Source organism: Ceratotherium simum, chromosome 16 (genome assembly GCF_057802395.1).
Source record: "Ceratotherium simum simum isolate JZ-2026a chromosome 16, ASM5780239v1, whole genome shotgun sequence".
NCBI classification, from domain to species: Eukaryota; Metazoa; Chordata; class Mammalia; order Perissodactyla; family Rhinocerotidae; genus Ceratotherium; species Ceratotherium simum.
The window spans coordinates 48,374,632-48,397,367 of record NC_141915.1 but is presented as its reverse complement, the minus strand read 5'-3'; the positions used below and the strand labels follow the sequence as shown (position 1 = coordinate 48,397,367).

At 35.5% G+C, this 22,736-nt stretch overlaps 1 protein-coding gene across 10 annotated transcripts in view; it reads right to left on the bottom strand.

Moving 5' to 3' along the window:
* Nucleotides 1-22,736, bottom strand: part of HELZ (helicase with zinc finger) — a 154,767-nt gene that overhangs the window by 46,861 nt on the left and 85,170 nt on the right. For all 10 annotated transcript variants that reach the window (XM_087441462.1, XM_087441458.1, XM_087441459.1 and 7 more), the window contains 6 exons: nt 21,901-22,019; nt 20,375-20,520; nt 18,947-19,094; nt 11,797-11,980; nt 9,745-9,973; nt 3,698-3,902 (listed from right to left, as the gene is read on the bottom strand). In XM_087441462.1, coding sequence (XP_087297588.1) covers nt 3,698-3,902; nt 9,745-9,973; nt 11,797-11,980; nt 18,947-19,094; nt 20,375-20,520; nt 21,901-22,019 — 1,031 coding nt within the window. The remainder of the gene's footprint in view (nt 1-3,697; nt 3,903-9,744; nt 9,974-11,796; nt 11,981-18,946; nt 19,095-20,374; nt 20,521-21,900; nt 22,020-22,736) is intronic.

Here is a 22,736-nt window from a genome sequence, read left to right as displayed (position 1 = left end):
CTATCATGTAAAAAGATAGTGGTATATGTGCAAGTGTAATTCAGCACTCTGTACAGTTCTATGTAGGAAAAACTAGAGCATATCTCAATTTAGCATGCAACTGTAGAGCAGTAAGTGTACTTGGTCCATACAAAATATACAGTGTTTTGTAGCTTATAAACAAAAGAATAATGTAGCAGTAAGCTAGAGCTAACTATGTATAAATTATTTTATAGTGATAATGCCAAATTTTTGCTAATGAATCTCAGAAAGTACGTGTACCTTTGGTAGAATGCTAGTTAACGCCAGGATTTGTATAAGCAAATGTAGTTCATATTATCTATTTTTGAGGACTACCTTTTTACTCAACCATTTATTCATTCAAATATTTATTTTTTCATTCACTCATTCTTTCATGGTTTTCCACTTATTCATTCAACAAATGTTTATGAGGGCCCATCATACGTCCACCCCTGGCTAGGCACGAGGCTACTGAGGTACACAAAATCAACATGTTTTCTGATGTCTGGACAGTGAGACACAACATAAGCAGCTAGAGATAGTGAAAAAGAACTCACAAACTAAAATCTATAAAATAATGCTATGGTTTCTTCAGAGGATCCATTTCTGAATATTATCTATCCTCTGAATAGTTCTTATAGTGTGTGCAAATCAATCTGTTCCATTTTAGCAAAGCTTCCAAACTCTGCTCCCCACAAGGGCCCTAGGAGTTTAAGCAGAATGAAGACAGCAAATTGTTTTTCTACGTGCTAATTCTGCAGGCGCCCATGAAACAGACGCTTTGCTATAAATGATGCCTGAAGAGAGTGAGGCAATGAAGGGTCAGCTAGGACTACCCACTCCTAGATTCCCTAACATTCTGTACCTTCACTAATCCTTATCACAGAACTGATGTCTTTGTGAGGAGAATAAAGTTATTTGGCTGCTAAACAGCTAGGGGTGTGTTTTTCTGCCAAATACAGCCTGAGGAAGCAGGTCCTGGATCATTTTTAACCATCATCCAGCCTTCTAATGATTCTATCTACAGGAAATCTCATTAGGATTTTAAATCTTGGTCTAACATTAACAATACTAACTTTTAATATTTATTGCAGAGAATTGTGTTAAAAGTGTGTTAAACATTAAGGAAACCTGGGGAAAACTGTGTGGCTTAGTATCACACTTTCAGAAATATCAGCTTTTCTAGCAATGAAGTAAATTCCCCTTCATCAAAAGACTCCAGCACACAAAATAAAATATCTGGGATTTGCTTCAAAATCCTCCAGTGTGTATACCCGGGGGGGGGGGGGGGGTGGTGGTGGTCTGTAGATGAAAAAGATTAAGTTGATAATGAAGCTGGATGACAGGGAATTCATTATACTATTCTCTCTACTTATGTATATGTTTCAAGTTTTCTACAATAGAAAGTTAAATAAAAAAGGACTCCAGTACAAATTCAAACCTCAAAACAATTTAATGGAAGTAAAATAAAATACAGGGGAGAAGAGGGAGATAAGGTGACAAAAATCATCTTTGGCTCCCTATACCTCAGTTATTTAAAATTATTGCTTATTATTATGCCTGATATAAATAATCAATAATTTTAAATAACCAGGTGTATAAATAATTTGATGAACCACTATGTTAGTGACATAGAAATATAACAGATGATATTTATTAATGAAGAAGATTTTCTAAACAATTAAAAAAAAAAGATGGCTGCTTTGACCTTTAATTACAATCTTCTCATTGAAAGAAAAAAGCCACACTACGCTCTACTGGATGCGTTATAACCATTATTCACTTATCAGATACTTACTGAGCACCCACTATGTACAAAGAGTGGGGCTAAGCACTAGGGGCCATAAAAAGTATACAGAATAGGATTTTTATCTTCAGGGAGTTTCCAAAACTTGGTTTTGGAAAAGCAAGTGGAGTCAACATATTTTCTTCACCTTTAAAACAAAAACAAAAAGCAATCTGCAGGATCTTGCTTAGGGTCAGTACACATTTGGTATCCTGGCTTGAACCTAGCTGCATCTATAGTACATTAATTGATGCTTACTTACGTTGCTCAATTAAGAAAGTAAGAAGAGTTTACTGTACTTAAGAACGTGCAAAGGGCATAATGACTTTGCAACTTTTTAAATAAAAAACAATAAAATTTAAAAGCTTCTACCTGGGTTCCCTACTCTTCACATACCCTAAGCTACTTGCTATTCCCTATAAAGCCTGTTCTCTCATACCTCTCGCCTTTTGTATAAGCTCTTTCTTAAGCTTGACTCATTCATCTAAAAAATACCTTTAAGCACTATGATGAGCCAGATGTTGTTCTAGGCACAGAGGACAAAGCAATAAACAACAGAGGCAAAAAGCTCTGTCCTAACGGAGCTTTTATTCTAGTTTTTGACGTGTCTCCCCAATCTCCCACTCTCTCCATCCACTCAGTGGACTTCTAAACAAGATCTCCCTGGAAACTTTCAGGGTGGAAACTCCCTGCAATCCACCTCCTTCCTCTGACCATCACCTCTCCAACACTTGCCACAAAACTGGGGGATAACTTGCTTATCTATGCTTCTCTAGCACCTACCACAACAGCTGACACACAGAAGAAACTTAATTGTTTGATAGATAAGTTGATTATTAATTTATTAATAGTTTAAGCTTTAGAAATCTAGAAGATTCATTTATGCAAATGCTTGACCCCCTAGTAATCCCAAATCACTAAAGCATTATTGCATATCAGGTAAATTCCCCTTCATCAAAAGACTCCAGCACACAAAAATTGCATTTTTGTTAAACTAAGAATAGACATTAGCATATTGACACAGAAAGAAGTTCTCTTCTCAGCTTAATATCTATTTAGCTAAAAGATTTTCAAGATATTAAACCATTAATTATTGCTTACACATTAGGTTTTACATTTTTAAAATGAAGCCCAAAACTGACATATTCTCTTAATTCATGTCAATAAGTTTAATACCATGCTGATGACTATAAATACACCAAAACACCAGAACAAATACTAAACATGCCATTCTCACAACTTTCTTTTCTAGATGGTAAGTGCGAGCATTTTTTTCAGGCACTTTAGCAAATAAAACAGCTGTCTCTGCCCAAAATTTTTAACTATGGTTCAAAAGTAGAAATGGCCTTGACTCCCCCATCTCTACTCCCAACAACTGGACTACTTCTTACACAACAAATATAGGTCAAAATCAATTAAAGTAATCTTCAAGAAGTTGGCCAAATATCCTTACTGTGTCAAATACCACTTTAAATGAATTGGTCATCAACAAAGGATTAGAAAAATTTTCTTTATACAAATATTGTTGTTATAATATTATTCCTTATAAAAATATGCTACAAGGGCATGCTCTTAATAAGTGTGACAGTCTTTTAAACTTTGTTTTATTCACATCTTGCTAAAATAAGTCTAGCAGTACAGAGGACTGGGAGGTTATACTATACACAGGACACCAGAAGTAATCAGCTACCTGAAAACTTTTGGAGGATGATTATGACATGATGCATGGCTAGACATCACACTGTATTTTCACTTACATGTCCAAACTAGACAAGTTCCTTGCAGAAACTGCTTGCTGCCAAATGTAACCTTCAATTCCAACACTTAAAGTAACTTGCAGCCCAATAAACCTTTGACACTTCTGTGCAGTCCTCTCCGTTTAACCTCTTCAATTTCATTAACAAGCTTTACCTTGGGGGGTGACTGCTGCAGTTTGTTGGTATTTCCTGAATGCTGTAGTCTTAGAGCCCGGGGGATAAATTCAGGTGCCAGTGGATTCAATACATATGTCTTCTTCAGTTCTAAAGCCTCTAGCTGAGCTTTGATTTGTTCAAAAGTGATTCCGTGTAGGCTATTATTTTCATGACACAGGGCAATAAACCGCTCCCAAAATTTCCTACAGAAAAGATTTAGAAGATCAGTTTACAATTTCAGTGGATGAGATCACAGAAATGAACATAAGCAACTAAAGATAATGTCAAATTTCCTCCCCCCAACCCAAATCCTTAGGTCCAATATTCATCTGAATATGATTTGGGTATAATCTTTCCACCAGACCACAAGACTTTGGAAGTTTGATTCTGAAACTATAGTCATGTCTAATAACGTGGAACATACAAATTATGCTCTCAATTAATTTTGGATGATCAATGCAAGTAACATGGTCAATGCTCAACTATCCACACTAATCTAGAATGATGGTTTTTGTTATCCACATAGTAAGTAAGGATTTCAAAACTGGTAGGTCATTTTATAGAAGATTTGTATTTTTAGGCACATTCATATATAGTAAGTATACATACATACACTATACACATACACACATATACAAATTAAACTAATTTGAATTATGGGGTCAAAATAGCCTGGTGCTAGATGACTAAGAAAGCCAACTCAATACATAAATCCGAGCCACAAAGTAGATAATCCTCACTAGGATTCTTAAAAAATAACTAGCTACTCCTATATTTTTCCCTTACTTAACAAATGCTTGTCACAAGTAAAATTTTTAACATTAATTGACTAAGTTAAGAGAGTTAAACTAATTGTGAAAAATACAGCAAGTTGGAATGCTAATTTTAATGTTGATTATTCATCTCTTAATCAAATTAATAAATACTAAAGGAGAAAAATACATTCAAAACTTGTTGCAGTTGTATCCTATTGTTCCTGAAGTTTTGATAACTGATCTCCAAATATTAAAAATATTAAATACATATTACAAAAGACAATATATAAAAAGTTTTAAATTTGTAAATGACTGTTATAAATATGCATACCTATCTTTAATATGAGGTTCAAATAATGTTTTATTATGCTATAAAAGATATGTGACATGGTTTCTTTCCAAGTTGGTATCCTTGTGTCCAGGTGGACAGCAGGTAATCAAGATGGCTTTAAGAAGCATAAATGAAAAGGTTTATATTATAAAAGTCAGTATATGAATGGGAATTGGGTTATTAATATATTCATAAAACTTTGCAGAGTTTAATTTCAAACTATATTTGTCTTACATATGTCTTTCTACCATCTTCTCTAATTTTTTAAAGATGAGTTTAAGAAATGGATCTAGAAAAAAATTTCAGGCCTATATGTCAACAACAGGAAAAATAAAAAATGCTACAAAATATTAAATATGTATTTCTGACAATAAGACATAAAGGCTAACAAGATAGTCATTCAGTTACAGGAAGTATGTGTTGCTAAGAAATGCACACTAAAAGCTGCTCTTTATTTTTATTCTTAAGAACTCTTTTGAAGGAATCAAGTTTTTTCCTTATAGTCTGACAGCTAAGGAAGGATTATCTTTAATATAGCACTCAGGATCTAAAATCCACAAACTTTCCCACCCTTTTGATTTAAAAAAGCCACAATGTTCAACTGTATTCTACATGCTGTATTCAAAAGAAAGGTTTTTTTTGGTCTAATTGATAAAGCATCAGTTTCATAGAGTGGCATTTCATATTTGTGTTGAATTTCAAGAAAGGAGAGAATGGATTGGCTTTTACTCTAGATTAGTTTTTAATATCAATTTCTTATATTTTCATTTCCAGCTTACATAGCCAAAATGTTAGAACCTACTCTATTTTCAAGCTCCTTTTTAAACTCCATACCCTGTTCCGACACTGCCCTAACTGACCTCAACTGCACTGAACAAGAGTTAAAGTAACATAGAGTTAAGTAGAACCTTCAAACAACCTCACGTTTCACAAGAAGTTAGTAGCTCGGTGACAGTCTTTGTCTACAAGATTCCAGGGATCTCAAAGAAACAGCCTTTGAACTAAAGGACACCATTTCAGAAATTACACTAAACACTTAGTATAAGTTAATCAAATTAAACTAGTTCCAAAAGTAACCTGTTTCCATTTTAAATCTCACTTGTCTTTTGATTGCCCCCTTGACATAGCAAAATAGTCAAGTGCATGGATTCCAGAACTAGACTGCCTGGGTTTCAGTTGTGGCTGTCATTCAGTAGCATGTAACTTCAGGCAAATTACTTAACCTCCCTTTGTACCTCAGTTTCCTTACATGTAAAATAGAGCACCAACAGTATTGTTATTATACTTTATTGAAAAGACTTTCGTTTCCTACTTTTAAAGTTTCAGACAAATATATTTTTTCCTTCAAAAATTCTTAGTTTTAAAGCTAAAAATTTTCCCTTTTTCTCTCTTCGTGAAGGCTGTTTCAAAGACTATTCACGCTGCCCTTGACCTCCCCAATACTTCAATGAAATATTGTGCATGGCATTATGAGGCATTTCTGAACACATAACTAGAAGATCACTTGAGAATCTCAGCTACACTCAAACGAAGATAAGAATTCACCACTGTGGTTATTTAAATGCTTCGCCAATTCTCAGCCCCGTCCCTAAAATGTTAACATATTATTACGTCAACAATTTTTTTTAGTAACGTTGGTTAGTTAACCCAAGTGCATCTCTACACTATAATATAAGTATTTCAAAGGACATAACCTTACTTTCAATCAATGCATGAACACAAAGTTTGGTTTTGTTTTTAAGCTCACCTTGCTTCTAGGATCACTGATAAATCACTGAAAAATCACTTGGTGTCCTTAGGTCATAGAGAGAGAGAGAGTGTGTGTTTACACATATACATCTACACACATCTACACACATATGTGAAATATGTTTATATCTCACTGAGTAAATGGAATTTGCTAATGAGAAAATTCATTCAAAGGAAGACCTTCTCCAAACACATTGGTTTGGAGAAATGTATGACTCTGCTCTTTGCCTCTGCCCATCCAGTGTAGATTTATACATGCATATTCATCACTTCCCGGGAAAGGCAGGGTAACCCAGTGAGAAGAGCTTGGGTTTTGAAGTCAGTCGGACATCTGTTTGAGTGAACCACTTAACAGCTATGTGACCTTGGGCAGTAATTTAAACTCTCTGAATCAGGCTGCCCATTTAAAATGCAAATAGAATACCCACATTGCAGAGTTGTTAGGATGACTGAACTAGACAAAGTGTGCAAAACACTTAACCTAGCACCTGGCACAGAGAAAGCTGTCAATAAACAGCAGCCACTATATTAATATTTGTTGGTATAGCAAGTGGGGGAGGGGCAAGTTCACTACATTCATTTCAAGTTAATAAAAACTCTATTTAAAAATACTTTACAACAAAAAAGATGATATAACTGGTTGCCTTCTAAACTGCTATAGTATACACAGTAATTATTCCTTGAACACTTGATCCATATTTGGAAATATCATATTAGTTTTTTATAAATATTGAATGGGGGTATCCTGATAAACTATAAAGAATTCACTCCTCCATTATTATAGTACCTAAGAATCACATTACGTCCTCCAGGTTTACTTGTGAGATTAAATTAATTTCTAATAAAATTAGAAAGATTAAAGCATAAATATCCATATGTCTCAACTATCAGCTCTTGGGTTAGAGCCATGATTAAACTAGTCCATATAACATAGATAATCAGTATTCCTGTTTACTTATAGGTCACAGGATTCTCTCTCCCTACACAATATATTTACCTCTCTGAAAATATTTTTCTTAGCTTATAAATTAACTTGCAGTCCTTGACACACCCCAGCTGAGTAGTAAGAAATAAGCAACCAGCAGACCTGGCTTCAAGTTAAAAATTAGCCCTGGATAATTCTGACAGCATGGCTTCAGGAAGAATTATTCACTTATTTGCTCCGAGAAAGTAACAATTTATGTCAGAGAAGGGGTGAAAAATGCTGATCTCATGCAATTCAGAGCATAATATGACTCTATAGAAAGGGGTAATGGTTTAAAAAAATATTCATGTTGGTAAATGCTTGGAGTTATTTATAAGGAGAATCCAAAACGAATGTGGCTCAAGACTACTGTTATATCTATTTATTTCCCCAACAGTTTCTGGTTGTTTTCAATGCATGTTGTCCTATTTTACACATCTGTTTTAATCTATTAAATTCTAATCAAACTGTATGCGTTCTCACATTTATCAAATGATAAGTATAAACAAAAATTGTAAAATATCACACCAATATTCTAACCAAATACACTTTCAATGAAGAGTAAAGTAACTAAAGTAAAATTCTCAGAAGAGAAGCCAAATTAATATACTTAGTTTTATTCATTTGTAACTTGGAATTAATATATTCCCTTCCCTAATTTTTTGTCATTAGTGGCTAAAAATGAACAGAAATCTATTTCAAAGATATGAAATAAAGATATTTTACAACAGAATTGTTTAGCTATACATAAATAAGTCATGGACGATTCAAGTTCTGTTGTTTTTTTTTAAATAAAAGGTTATCTTTCATAATGTAACCATAAATTAAAACTCTACTTGATTCCTTTGTTAATGGTTTTCCCCTGTAAAGGATATTGACTTCTTTTGAAGTCTTAAACTCTAACACATGCAGCTTATTCTTAGAGGTCCCAAATCATCTTCCTTCCCACAGAATACTTTTTTTCCTGCTGAAACAGGAAAACAGACAATAAAATGCTGCCGTATCTATACTGCAACAGAAAACTTGATTTAAACAAGGCCATTCCTAACAGCTTTGTCGACTTTAATTCTAACATATCAAAAAGAAATAATAACCCAAGGCACATTCAAGACTGTCTACATCTCTTTCTACTACTCTGAACTCACTTTGGCAGGTACTAGAATACTTATAAAATTTTAAGTAATCCCTAGTGTATTTCTTTCTTTTTCATAAAAGAATATTATAAATTCTTTTATAATTTATAAATTATAAAAAAACAAAAACTGTTTTTTTGTTCATGCTAACATAGTTTTTCCATCCTGCAAAGGCCATGTCTTAAATTACTGGCTTTTTACAGTTAAAATTCCTATTGACTGGTATAAATCTTAAGTGTATAAAGAGAAATTTTTGTTTATGTTGATATTTTAATGACATTTTAGTAGAAATAGTTCCTTATCACTACAATCTAAGGAACATTAACAACGCTATCAAAGACAAGTAACAACCACTTCTAACCACTCTAATTTTAAGATCCTCTGGATTAACCAGATACAAAGAATTATTTACATTGAGAAGCCTTGAGAGAAAAGGAGTAGAGAAAGAAATTCATCAAAAATGAGCTACAACAATAATGAAGGAAAAAATGAACTACTGATATAAAATTTAGTCTCCATCAAGGATATGCACATACACAAAACCACCTCAGGATCCTTGCACTAGCTGTTCCCTCTTCCTGGAGCACTTTTACCTCAGATATCTGCATGGCTCACTCCCTCACCTCCAAAGTCAGCTTTTCAGTGAGGCCTACTCTGAGCACACCATGTCCAATCACAAACCAGCCCACTCCATCACTCCTAATTCCCCTTAATGTTCTATTTCTTTTCCATTGAACTCACCACGTAAAATACTACATAGTATTCTTATTTTGTTGATTCTCAGTCTTCCTCCCCTCCTTAATAAAATCTAAGCCCCACAAAGGCAGAGATTGTTGTCTACTTTGTTCACTAATGTATCCTCAACGGCTAGAAGAGTGCTCAGAACATAGCAGGCGCTCAGGAAATATCTGTTGAATGATGACTGAATGAACGAATATACAATTATGTATATAATGAATAGAGTCAAAGCAATGTATTTTTGCGTTCCCACTGGATATGAAGACTAAACCTGATTTTAATTAGCCAAGAGGTCATATAAATAAATGTATACATAGGGATGCAAATTACCCTACATTTTCCCCTTTAATGTCTCAACCAGTAACACATAATTACCTGCATCTTCCAATAGAGCACAGAGCAATGGGATCACCCACCACAGCAACCAGGGATTGTGCTCTCGTGATGGCAGTATTGAGAAGTTTGTAGTTAGATAAAAAACCATAATCTAAGTCCTCTGTGGAATCTTCAAGCAGTTGCTCTTTCTTTTTAATTGGTGTCTGTTTATGTTTACAAGTATGCCTTGTTCGTACTGTGCTAAGAAACAAAACTCTGAATTGCTTTCCTATAAAAAATAAAAGATGATTGTTATTCTGAACTACTGATGTAATAAAAGCATTTCATTTTTTTAAATGTTATTGCTAAATAACAGGTGTTGACGAGGATGTGGTAAAATTGGAACTCTTGTGCACTGCAGGTGGGAATGTAAAATGGTATATAAAACACCATGGAAAATAGTATGGCAGTTCCTCAAAAAATTAGGCACAGAGTTAACATATGATGCAGCAATTCTACTTCTGGGTATATACCGAAAAGAAATGAAAGCAAGAACTCAAACAGATATTTGCACACCCATGCTCATAAGAGCATCATTCACAATGGCCAAAAGGTGGAAGCAACCCAAGTGTCCATCAACAGATGAACAGATAAACAAAACGTGGTATATACATACAATGGAATATTATACAGTCTTAAAAAGGAAAGAAATTCTGACATATGCTACAACATGGATGAACCTTGAAGACATTATGCTAAGTGAAATCAGTCAGTCACAAAAGGACAAATGCTGTATGACTGAACTTATACGAGGTCCTAAACTAGTCAAAATTCATAGAGAGAAAGTAGAATGGTGGTTGTCACGGGTTGGGGGAAGAGAGGAGGTAGAATAGGGAGTTAGTGTTTAACGGGTACAGAGTTTCAGTTTTACAAGATGAAAAGAGTTCTGGAGATGGATGGTAGTGATGGTTACACAACAATGTAAATGTACATAATGACATTGAACTGTGGCATTTTATGTGTTTATGAACACACAAAAATGGTTAAAATGGTAAATTTTATTAAAATTTTTAAAAATATTATTGCTGGAACTAACCTTAGTGATTATCTATTCAAGATCCCACTCACTACAAGGACCCTTCCTTGAAGCAGGGTCATCTAGCCTCTTGCTGACCAAGGCAGACACAGCTGATTCCATAAGGAAGCCTCATAGAGAGTCTAATTTGTACATTTTTTTCTTACGTGTTCTTATAGTAACACATCGATTCCCTCATTCTATGACAAGTCTCCAAATATCTGAATCAGTTTTAATGTCAATCTTTAGTCCTCTCTTCTCTAGGCCAAACAATCCTAGTTCTTTCAACCATTCCTGACTCCCATATAGCAGTTTCTAGACCATTACCTATTGTAGGTCTCCTCTGGGTGCTTTCTAGTTTACTAACATTCTAAAATGCACACCCAAATACTGCATGATCTGAACCACACGTGGTATGGTAGAGCTCTTTCTGTCCTATGATCTAGAAATTGTATTACTCTTACTATTGTTTATTACCATGAAACCTAAGACTGTACTGGGCTTTTTTTTAGCACTCACACCATAGTGCTGCTTCATATATTTAAAAGCACAAATTTTATAACAACTAATTACATGAAGACAATTTAAAAGAGTTGTCAGTAACTATTCACTTAAGAAAATCTATAGATAAACAAGCTATACCTTTAAAAATGCATTTAAACAGAATTTTCTTGACAGGTACAAGTTTTTAAAAATCTTTATAAACAAATTAGTCCTTGGATACAGTAGAACAACAGTATGTGTTGTATCTACTGTGACTTTAACTATAGTATACAGATACTGTGTATGATATTTACACAGTTATGGTCATTGAAAAAGTCCATTTGTTCATACTTCTTTTATTTGGATATAAAAATTTAATAAACATGTAAATGAGCTTGACCTTTAATTGCCAAATTTGGCACTAAAGAACTTGGTATGAAATGAATACATAATTACTTGTCCAGAAAAGAGATCTTGAGAATTAAAAACCGAATGAGCACACACTTTAAGATTTAAGCATCTGAATAACTTAATTCATTTCAATTAGTACTCACCTTGAACGTTTAGCACCCTTTCTACATTAACATCAGACAATCTCTTTTTTCGAAGTTCAGCACGTATCCTAAACACTTGATCAGCATACGGAGTCACCACACCAATACTCCCATCATCTAACTTCCCCCACGCTACTGGCCACTTCCTTCTTAACTCTTCCACACGTTCTACCACTTCAAACACCTTTAAACAAACACATATACATATTAAAGTTATACATTGTTTAGAGAAAGAATATGGTAACTGAAATAAATCTAGAAAGGATTCCATTTTAGCAAATCTTATTTCAAAATTACCTCTAAATAGGAATAACGCTTTACTAATATGAACACAGTGAGAAAAAATTTTTATTTATATTTCAAACAGTAAAATTCTACAATAATGCACCCCAGTGAAAACACAAAAATCAGAGATAATATAATAGGCAACTGGCACCCACCCTTCACCCAGCCTCCATTCTTAAATGGGGACAGGTTCAATCAAGTTCCTGTGTAGGGAGAAGGACAGGGATAGGGCCATGAAACTGGCAACCCCACCTAGGGAACAGGGAAGTTAAGTCCCCACATTCCCAGTATTTCTCAGTCCATTCTCTCCAGATCAGTCCAATGAAACTAACCAACCAACTAGAAGATTCCTTGAGTCAGTGCCACCATTAAGTCTTAGCAGTACACGGTCTAACACTGCCCCCTCCCCGCAGTGATATAACTAAGCAGGGTAATCTACAGCGGGCATCAAACCACAGCTGGGACTAGGGAAAATCTGAATCGGAGAAACAGACTCGCAGAATTCGCTGCCTTCTCTTGGTACAAGTTCACCTAAGCCATTCCATCAACCTTGTAATAAAGTAACACCATATTTTACCCAAATGAATTTTTTGGACCCCATTTATTGGATTATAGTAGGGCTTTTAGTGTAGTTCAATCTATTTTAATTCAATCAACTGATCAAACAGTTTCAATGCCTGGCACATGGTGGATAAGATAATTAATAAAACATGTTCCTTGCCTGCCACGAGATTACTGTACCTTTAGAAAACAGATTCCTAATAAGAAATTATATCATAAGGCAAGCTCAATAGAGGGTCAGGAAAGAGTCAAGGGGCATAAAGAGGAAGGATAAATTTTTTTAAATGTCTTTAAATACATTATTTATTTATTTACTATTTATTCATAATATCTACTTAAATTTACAACATTAAATATACTTAATAAAATTTGACAGTTTTTATTCCTTTCAAGAATTTGAGGATTATTAGCTAGGAAGCAGGAAGTAGTTCCCACTTCCAGATACAAATTCAATGAATGACAGAGGTAGAGACTACAGTCGCCCTATCATTATAATGATGTAACAGCAAGTTCACCAAATATACAGATTGTCCAAGGATTCTGAAGAGCCAAATGGACTGAAAACATGGTGCTCTCACTATAAGGAACAAGAAAGGTAGGTCTGAGTCTACTGCAATAAGGAATAAGAAAAAGCTGTCTTTATCCATTTAGTTAGATATGGGGGTAGATGAAAGTTGAGGAGACACCTCTGCTGCCCCATACACACACAGAGAGTTCCTACCACTAAGCAACACATAACCACCTCTCCACTTCATCCCTCTGTTCACACCCTTATATTCTAGGCAGAATAAAACTGTAGCCAAAATACACAGACTTGGAATGGTGGTAAAAGGAGCTTGGGGAAACCTCTCTCTCAGACAGACATCTATTAAGCTGCTCAAAATTAGCAAACAGTCATTCAAAGTCTCTGGATATTGATCAAAGAGCTTACAGGAACTTGAGAAGTATTTATTCAACAAAATCTTCAGAAACTCAATGAGAGGAGTGGGCGGCTGGGGCACTCAAGCTAGGGATGGTACTCATCACCCCACAGCTCTGTCTTATAGGATTGTCTTAGCGACTGAGAGGCAGCTCCCATATCCTCCAGCTCCTGGGGTGAAAGAGCTATTCCAGGTGGTTTTGGCAGCTGGTGAACATCCAAGATCCCATTTTCCACAGCAACATCCTGCAGAAGGCCCATATTGAGCAGTTAACAGCAGCCAGGTGGTGCCTGTTCCCCTACACCCATCCCTGCTACACAGGGAGGATCTGAGTGGGACAGTAGGTAAAGAGCGCAGTCTCCTTTTCCTGCACAAGAGGTATTACAGGAGGCCTGATCCAGTGGGCTTGGCAGCTGAGTGTCAACTGCCATCTCTCCCAGCTTCCTAGGACAGAAGACCTATTCCAGGCAGATTTAGCAGACAGTGAATATCAGCCGATTCCAACCTCCCCAGCTCTGAATTGCAAAAGATCCACGCTGGCGGAGCAGCACCTGGATGGTAGCACCTGGATGGCAGCACAGATTCTACACACGTATATAACACACACAGAGCTCTTGCTCCAGGGGGGTGAGGTGGGTGGGACAGCCAGTGAAGAGTGAGTTCCACATCATCCCATAGCAACTGCTCCATAATTTCTGCCCAGAGAGGGTCAGAGTAAGCCTTATAAACTGGCAACACTCTGCCTCTGCTAAGGGGCCCAACTTCAGCTGGATCCCACTGTAGAGCAATTTATGCCTCAGGGAGATGAAAAGTAAAATAACTGAAATGAAAATTTCACTAGAGGATCTCAACAGTAGATTTGAACTGGCAGAAGAACGAATCAGCAAACATGAAGATAGACAGAGATCATGCAATCTGAAGAACAGAGAGAAAAAAAATGAACTGTCTCAGAGAAATGTGCAACTTGAGCTCACCAACATACATATACTGGGGGAACCAGAAGAAGAGTCAGATAGCAGAAAAAAATTTAAAGAAATAATGGCTAAAAGTTTTCCAAATTTGATGAAAAACAATCTACACACATCAAGTTCAGTGAACTTCAAGTAAGATAAACACAAGGAGATCCACACCCAGACACATCACAGTCAATATGCTGCAAGTCAAAGACAAAAATAAAATCTTGAAAATGGAAAGATAAAAACAACTCATTGGGGCCGGCCCAGTGGCGCAAGCGGTTAAGTGCGCGCGTTCTGTTGCAGCGGCCTGGGGTTCGCTGGTTCGGATCCCGGGCACGCACCGACGCAATGCTTGGCAAGCCATGCTGTGGCGGCGTCCCATATAAAGTGGAGGAGGATGAGCACAGATGTTAGCTCAGGGCCAGTCTTCTTCAGCAAAAAAAGAGGAGGATTGGCAGATGTTAGCACAGGGCTGATCTTCCTCCCCCCGAAAAAAAACATCACTTACAAAGGTGCTCCAGTAAGATTAACAGATAACTTCTCATCAGAAACGAAGGCAATAAAGCAGTAGGAAAGCATATCTCAACATGCTAAAAGAAGTACCTCAATCAATAATCTAATATCCAGTAAAACTACCTTTCAAACATGAAGGCAAAATAAAGACATTCCCAGATAAACAAAAACTGAAAGAACTCCTTACTAGCAGATCCGCCCTAAAACTAAAGGAAGTTCTTCAGGCTGAAAGCAAGTGACACCAGACAGTAATTCAAATCCACACAAACAAAGCACACTACTAAAAGTAATTAGGTAATTATATGATTATTTATAAAAAAACAGTATATTTCTTCTCTTTTTTCCTCTTAACTGATTTAAAGAGCAACTGCATGAAATAACACGTAGTATATGACTGTATTGTTAGGCTACAACATACAGAAAGGTACTATGTTTGATAACAGCAGCACAAAGGAGGTGAGTGGAAACTGACACCAGATGGTAACCTGAATCCACAGAAAGAAGTGAAGAGAACCAGAAATAGTAAATAAGATGGTTAATATAGCAAACTCTATAAATATGTACTTGCCTCCCCTTTCTTCTCTCAGAAGGGCATAAAATTATATAAAGTAATAATTATAACAATGTATTGAGTTGTTACACATATAGGTATAATATGAATAACAATAACAGTACAAAAAAAGGGAGAGAGGGAATAGAGATAGGTAGGAGTAAAGTTTCTGTATCTCATTGGAATTAAGTCAGTATGGGGCCGGCCCGGTGGCGCAAGCGGTTAAGTGCGTGCACTCCACTGCGGGGGCCCAGGGTTGGCCAGTTCTGATCCCGGGCACGCACCGACGCACCACTTGTCGGGCCATGCTGTGGCGGCGTCCCATGTAGAGTGGAGGAAGATGGGCATGGATGTTAGCCCAGGGTTGGTCTTCCTCAGCAAAAAGAGGAGGATTGGCAGATGTTAGCTCAGGGCCAATCTTCCTCAGGAAAAAAAAAAAAGAATTAAGTCAGTATAAATCTGACGTAGATTCTGAAAAGTTAAGATGTATATTATTATAATATATATTATAGTATATTATAAGCCCCAGAGAAACCACTAAGAAAACAACTCAAAAATATACAGTTAATAAATAATTAAAGGAATTAAAATGTGACACTAGAAAAGATACACTTAATGCAAACAGAGGCAGTGAAGGAGAAACAAAGGGTCAAAAAACACAAGACAGAAAACAAAAAGCAAAGGGCAGAGGGAAATGCAACCATATCAATAATAACATTAAAAGTGAATAAATTAAACAATCCAATCAAAAGGCAGTTATTTTCAGACTAGATTTAAAATAAAAAACACAAAAAACAGGATGTAATGATATGGTCTATAGGAGATACCTTAGATTCAAAGATACAAATAGGATTAAAGTAAAAGGATGGAAAAAGATACACCATGCAAACAGCAACCATAAGTTAGCTGGAGTGGCTATACTAACATCAGACAAATCGACTTTAAAACCAAAAACATGTTACCAGAGATAAAGAGGGACATTTTGTAATGACAAAAAAGTCAATCCACCAGGAAGATATAACAATTATAAACATATATACAACTAACTACAGAGTCCCAATATACATGAGGCAAAAACCATGTTCTCCTCAATGCCACAGGTTCCATCAAACCTGATGGATTCATTTTCTGTATCTGCACTACTCTGTCTACCTATCACTTATCATACTATCTTACGGTTATTTGTTTCCCTAGCTCCTCCTTTCAGACTGAATTTCTCAAGGTTAAGAATCATGTCTTGCTGCTTAGTATTTAAATTCTGCTTTTTTTCCCCAACTTGGCATTATATTGAGACCATTTCATTATTGTGGTCATGACATGAATTCAGTCAGAATCAAGAAAAAACAAGGATCATCTTTCTCACTCTCTTTCAGTCTACCATTTTAAGCATGTGAAAGAAGACACAAGTCATGTGATATACAAACACAAGATATAAAATCAAAAACATGTTCCCTAAACAAAGGACGATCACACACTGCAAAAATGCTATGAGTATTCAGCTCCAGGTTCTTTAATTTAACTTTTAATTTCATCCTCTGTTTGAAGTTCCTTGTGACTATAACCCTGTGTGAGAATATATTATTTTCATAATAATGAAATCTAAACCATTCTCAAATCTCACAATGTCCTCCCTAAATTTTAGTCAGAATCTTTATAAAAAAAGAAATCTCATTTTTGATGTAACTTTTGATGTAACTGGTGCCACCTGCTCTGCTTGCTTTAGAACACAAAATAGATCTGAGTTTCACATTTAAATGATATACCCTCAAGAAGAGCCCAGGGCTTCTAAAAACATTTTACTGTCCAAATATGCCCACACTGGTATTCAAAACTTGGAAAATCTTGCCTACAAACCCAAGAGCTTCTACTCTCAGCCCAAAGGATACCCATACCCCCTCTATCAGCTGCAGTGAACAGCGATCAGTTTTTGCCCTTTGTAGAAAGAGCTCCTAGGACAATATGTCTCACGATTTTTGACCACAGTAACTCATGGGGCTGAAGAAAGCGAATGAACAACCATATTCTGGGGGTGAAGATCAAAGTGGCTGGAAATTTCTCTCAAGTTACATGTTTAACATTTAAAGCTCACACAAATTTTATCTTTATGGTTTTTTTAATATGAAAAATATTTTCCCCCTAAAATAATTTTGAGTAAAATTGACAATCCAGGAAGATGCACCTTACTTATGCTATAGCTTATAGGTTTCCTAGGAAACACATCAAGTCACCATGAAGGAATAAGTAGCCCAAGCTGAGTCTCGGGCAAACATCAACCCTGCCTCAGGATCAAAGTCAGGGCTCAGCTCTGACCCCTGGTGTCACAGCAGGGACACTAAGCCTTCTGGATTTCAGCCTTGCCTCTCCCTGTCAGCACTCTCACTCACTATCATGGCAGCTTTCCTAGTTTCCAGGCCTGAGTGCAAAAGTAATACAGGAGACCCTAGAATTACTTGTCAACATTTCAAACATTTAAAGAAAAATTTACCTTTTCCTAAAATTAAACGCACAGACTAACTAAAACGTCAAGGTTCTTTGATTGCGGCTAGGATTTTATCAAGTGGGTTCTCTTGATTTTTCTTGTACTGACTTCTAACTACAGGCCTCTGATCAATTTTTAAGAGGAAAGATGAATTACTATTACATAATAAAAGCCATTTCTTTGTAAATAAATGAGTACAGCACAGGACTCAAGGGAGGAAAGAGAGATAAGATCACAGATCAAGAACCATTCCCATAATGAGCAACCCTCCGGGTTTCCTGAAGACCAGAACTCCACTCCACTGTGACCACCGGAACCTAACCCCAGGGTCTCTGGTATGCTGGCCCCTAAAGACTTCACCAGGTATTTGTCTGCTACCTGAGCTGACCCCTCATACTACCCACATTCTCTCTGAACTTAAAAAGTCAGACACTATACAAGAACCATTCAAGTTGTAGCACATAATGGCTTAATAATCATCATCTGGGTCTGTGTGATCTCTCTGGAGCACAGGATTCTGCAATTCAAATCTTACTCATTTAAAATGATACCTCATTTGAATATGAACTATAAAATGTAATCATAGTCCATTGTAGATGGCTAACAATAATAATGTATATGAAAATAATATTGACTTTTCTTTTAAATGAAGTCATGTATTTTTGTATTTTATCATAAGACAAAATGTAAATCTAAGTTTTTGTTTCCCACAGAAGACTGATCTTAACAAACCAATGTTATACAAGAAAGAATAAACTCTACATACTATTTTCATGTAAATGAAGCCAACACACAATAAAATGTCAACCCAAAATTTTACATAAATGCTCAACAAGATCAGACTATGTGACTGCAAAAACGTTAATCTGCGAAAGAACTAAGGTACCTCTGCATTATTATAAAAAGCTGTGCTATTTTTTTCTTGTACATCTTCCCCTCGTGCAGTGAAGAAAGTTAATGGGTAGAAATCCTTATGTGCTGGTTGCTTTCCACTGGCCATCAGTTTGCCCTCATAGAAGAGCTCAGAGGTGTAACTGCAGAAAAAGACCAAAATAAATAAAAAAAGAATAATCTATCATCAAAATTATTTTCACCTACAAGGAAGAAAATTATCAGCCAATTCTAATAGTGTTGCTTTATGTCCATGATTAATTTAGTCCAAACATCTAATACCTATAAGGCTAAGATTTTCTCCAAAATTAACCACAGCAATAACAAGAGAGTAGGCTCCTGGTATACCACTGCTAAACAGATTTATTTTGTTAAGTTATGAAGCCAGAATATAGAAAGAAAAGGAAGAAATGATGACAGTTCAATACTAGATAAGAATCTTGCTCTATGAGGAAATTTGCTAGCTAGTATATTTTCTTGGTTAATACATATTTTTATTTATGTGGGTCATACACTTACATATGCAAACACAAAGACAGACATTGAAACAATACATGCAATTAAAGGACATTCAAGTCTTCAACTATAAAATGAACATTCTTGACTGATGAAGATGCTGTCTAGTACTTGATTCATCACTGACCACAGCAAATAACTAGCAATAATAAATGAGAAATCACATTTTGAGATATTGATAAAAGCCATAGTTAAATCTAAATTTATTTATATATCTATTATATTGCTTTCAGACAAACCTAAAAATGGTTTTCACGTGACCGACATAATCAATATTATTAAATTATACTAAACTTTAAAAAATTATAAGTTTTTGGTGGGGGTAGTGACTGGAAAGGAGCACAAAGGGGCTTTCCACAGTGCTGGTAATGTTCTGTTTCTTGATCTGGATGCCGGTTACATGGGCGTGTTTGGTTTGTGACTGTTCACTGAGCTGTCACTTATGATATTTTTACTTTTATAGATGCATACTATATTTAACGAAAACATTTTAAAATTTTATTACTAAGTTTCATGTTTTTCCTTCTTTCCTCCCTCTCTTCCTTCCTTTCTTTTAAAACATATTCCTTGCATAACACAGCCAGATACATATAAGCAAACCATTATATGGTTTGTCAATATATTTGCTTATTACATCATGTAGTTCTACATATATATTTAGTCACCGAAAACTATGTCAGCTAGTAGAACCTAAAGTTTTAGTTCCAAGAATTGCCCTATTTGTGAAAAATTACAGCTCTGACTTTTGAAGTGTTCTTTTACAGACATAAAATTAAACATGATTTGCAACACTAGGGACACTATATAACTCTGCTGGGAATAATCTGTCCCTAGTAACAATGCCATTTTGAGTTCCCTCCCACCAGACCACAGGCAGTGTGATACAGTGAGGGAAGTTCACACCTACTTGATGATAGCTTCATGGGAACGGTAGTTCTCACACAGGAGGATCCTACATGGAAACTCGGCAGGGTAATGCTCGTAGAGCCGATCAAGTAATGAAACGTGAAGGTTTCTCTCCCTGGCAAACTCGCTGTAAACAAAAGGACTGAGCTGTAACAGACAAACATACGGAGAAAATTCAACTAAATATACAAATTGCATTTTTTTAACCTACTTATAAAAAAATCCACTATGCTGAAACTTTTGATTGTACTAAACCTCAACATGCTGAATGCCGGAATAAGGAGAATCAAAAATATTTTCTATGAACAATTCTACTACTTATAAAGATCTAGGCTAAAATTTCTAACTTTTCATTTCAGTATACCAACACTAAGCTAGAGTACCTACACATAGGTTAATAAAGGGTTCCTCCAACATAATAAATAGCTACTACTTTAGTAATTTCAGGGATGCAACCAGGTATTTCACTAAAATTGATCAATTATTTAAAATGATGAGCTGGTAAGATATACAGTCTATGACCAAAAAATTTATTTTTAATAATTAGCAAAATAATCCTCTTGATCTCATAAAATAAAAGGAGCCATTCTTGATTATATTTTGACCACTAAAGAACAAAATTAAACTACTTTTGGCAAAGAAACAAAAACAGAATTTATTCCTCTACATTCAACTCTTTCCTGGATGTCTTGACAACTACAGTACTATAGGTTCAGTTTTAATCAACCGTGGCAGAAGAGAAAGAACCTCAAATTGCAACTTTGTAAAATATATATTTTAATAGAAAAACTGTATTTATCTTTCATATATAGGTATTCAAACACATAAAATCAGACATGCTGAGATTTTTGACTGGTAGTTTTAATTAAGCACTTTGTTTTTTCTATGACAGCGAAAAATTAACCCTTCAGGAAAACAAATGTCACAGACAGGAATTGGGGAATTGTAGGAAGGATAAGTTAAATTTATTTTACAAAGAAAAGTAAGGGGCTGGCCCGGTGGCGTAGCAGTTAAGTTTGCGTGCTCCACTTCGGTGACCCAGGGCTCACGGGTTCAGATCCCAGGTGCCAACCGAACGCACTGCTTATCAAGCCATGCTGTGGCAGTGACCCATATAAAGTAGAGGAAGATGGGCAAGGATGTTAGCCCAGGGCCAATCTTCTTCAACAAGTAGGGAACTGGCAAAGGATGTTAGTTCAGGGCTAATCTTTCTCAGAAAAAACAAAAAAAAGAAGAATCAAATATTCATATTGTAGAGAACTGAACTTCAAATTATTAAAGATGAAAATTATAACACTGATCAACTCATTCATTCCACTCTCTATAAACAAAGAAGAACAGTGGTGGAATAGTAATTTTCCTTCAGAAATACTAAAATTTTTCACTATTAGCACAGAAATACTTAAAGTACTTAAATTGTAGTACATGGGTTTTTTTTAGGATTTCATAGGATGTTTCAGAAAATAGAATATTAAACATCAAAATATAATTAAAAGTTCCTTTCAATACGACTCAGAGGGCACTTACCTGCATGTGGTCACCAGCCAAGACAATCCGAGTGTTTTTAGTTGCTAATGCTAGAGGCATAATGGTTTCACACTCCATGGCCTGGGCAGCTTCATCCAATAGAATGTGTGTAAAAAACCCTACAAAGTACAATGTAAACACAGTAACACATATTACAGCAGCAATAAAGGTAAGAGTAGACTTTTTTCTCTTCTGCTAAGGAAAGAGTTTAGTGTGCTAATTAAAAGTTGTGAATACTTTTAATGCCAATCCTCAATTTAGAAAATCATTATTTAAAAAATAGAGATTAAAAGGAATAACTATTTTACTCAATAATTGACATATAAATGGCATCTGGTGCTAAGGGCCCCAAGACTAACAGTTGGTTCAGTATACATAAAAAATTTTTTTAAAGTACAAGATAGTGGCTTTTCAACAAAAAAAAAGGGCTGGCAACTAAACATTGGATAGGCCCAAAGTCCTTTCATTATTTATTTGGTGAAACAACAAAAATAAAACAATGGTAGTTTATAAGTAACTTTAGTCTAAACATGCATATTAGACATTAAAAATGTTTTTTAAATCATACCCAAAATCTAATATAAAGGAGAAAGGTATAATCCAACTTTGACTGAAAACAAAGGTTATCTATTAGCAAACTCACTAATTTGATTATTTAGATTGTGTGTGTGTGTGTGTGTATAGACTGACAGATTTTTTTAATCTAAGACCCTACCCTGGCCAAAAAAAAAAATCACCAGTCTGCAAAAAAAAGTGACTGATAACAAATGTCAAAAATGTACATTATCAAATGTCCCCCAGATGCAAACACCTACAGTAGGAGGCAGCCTACATCT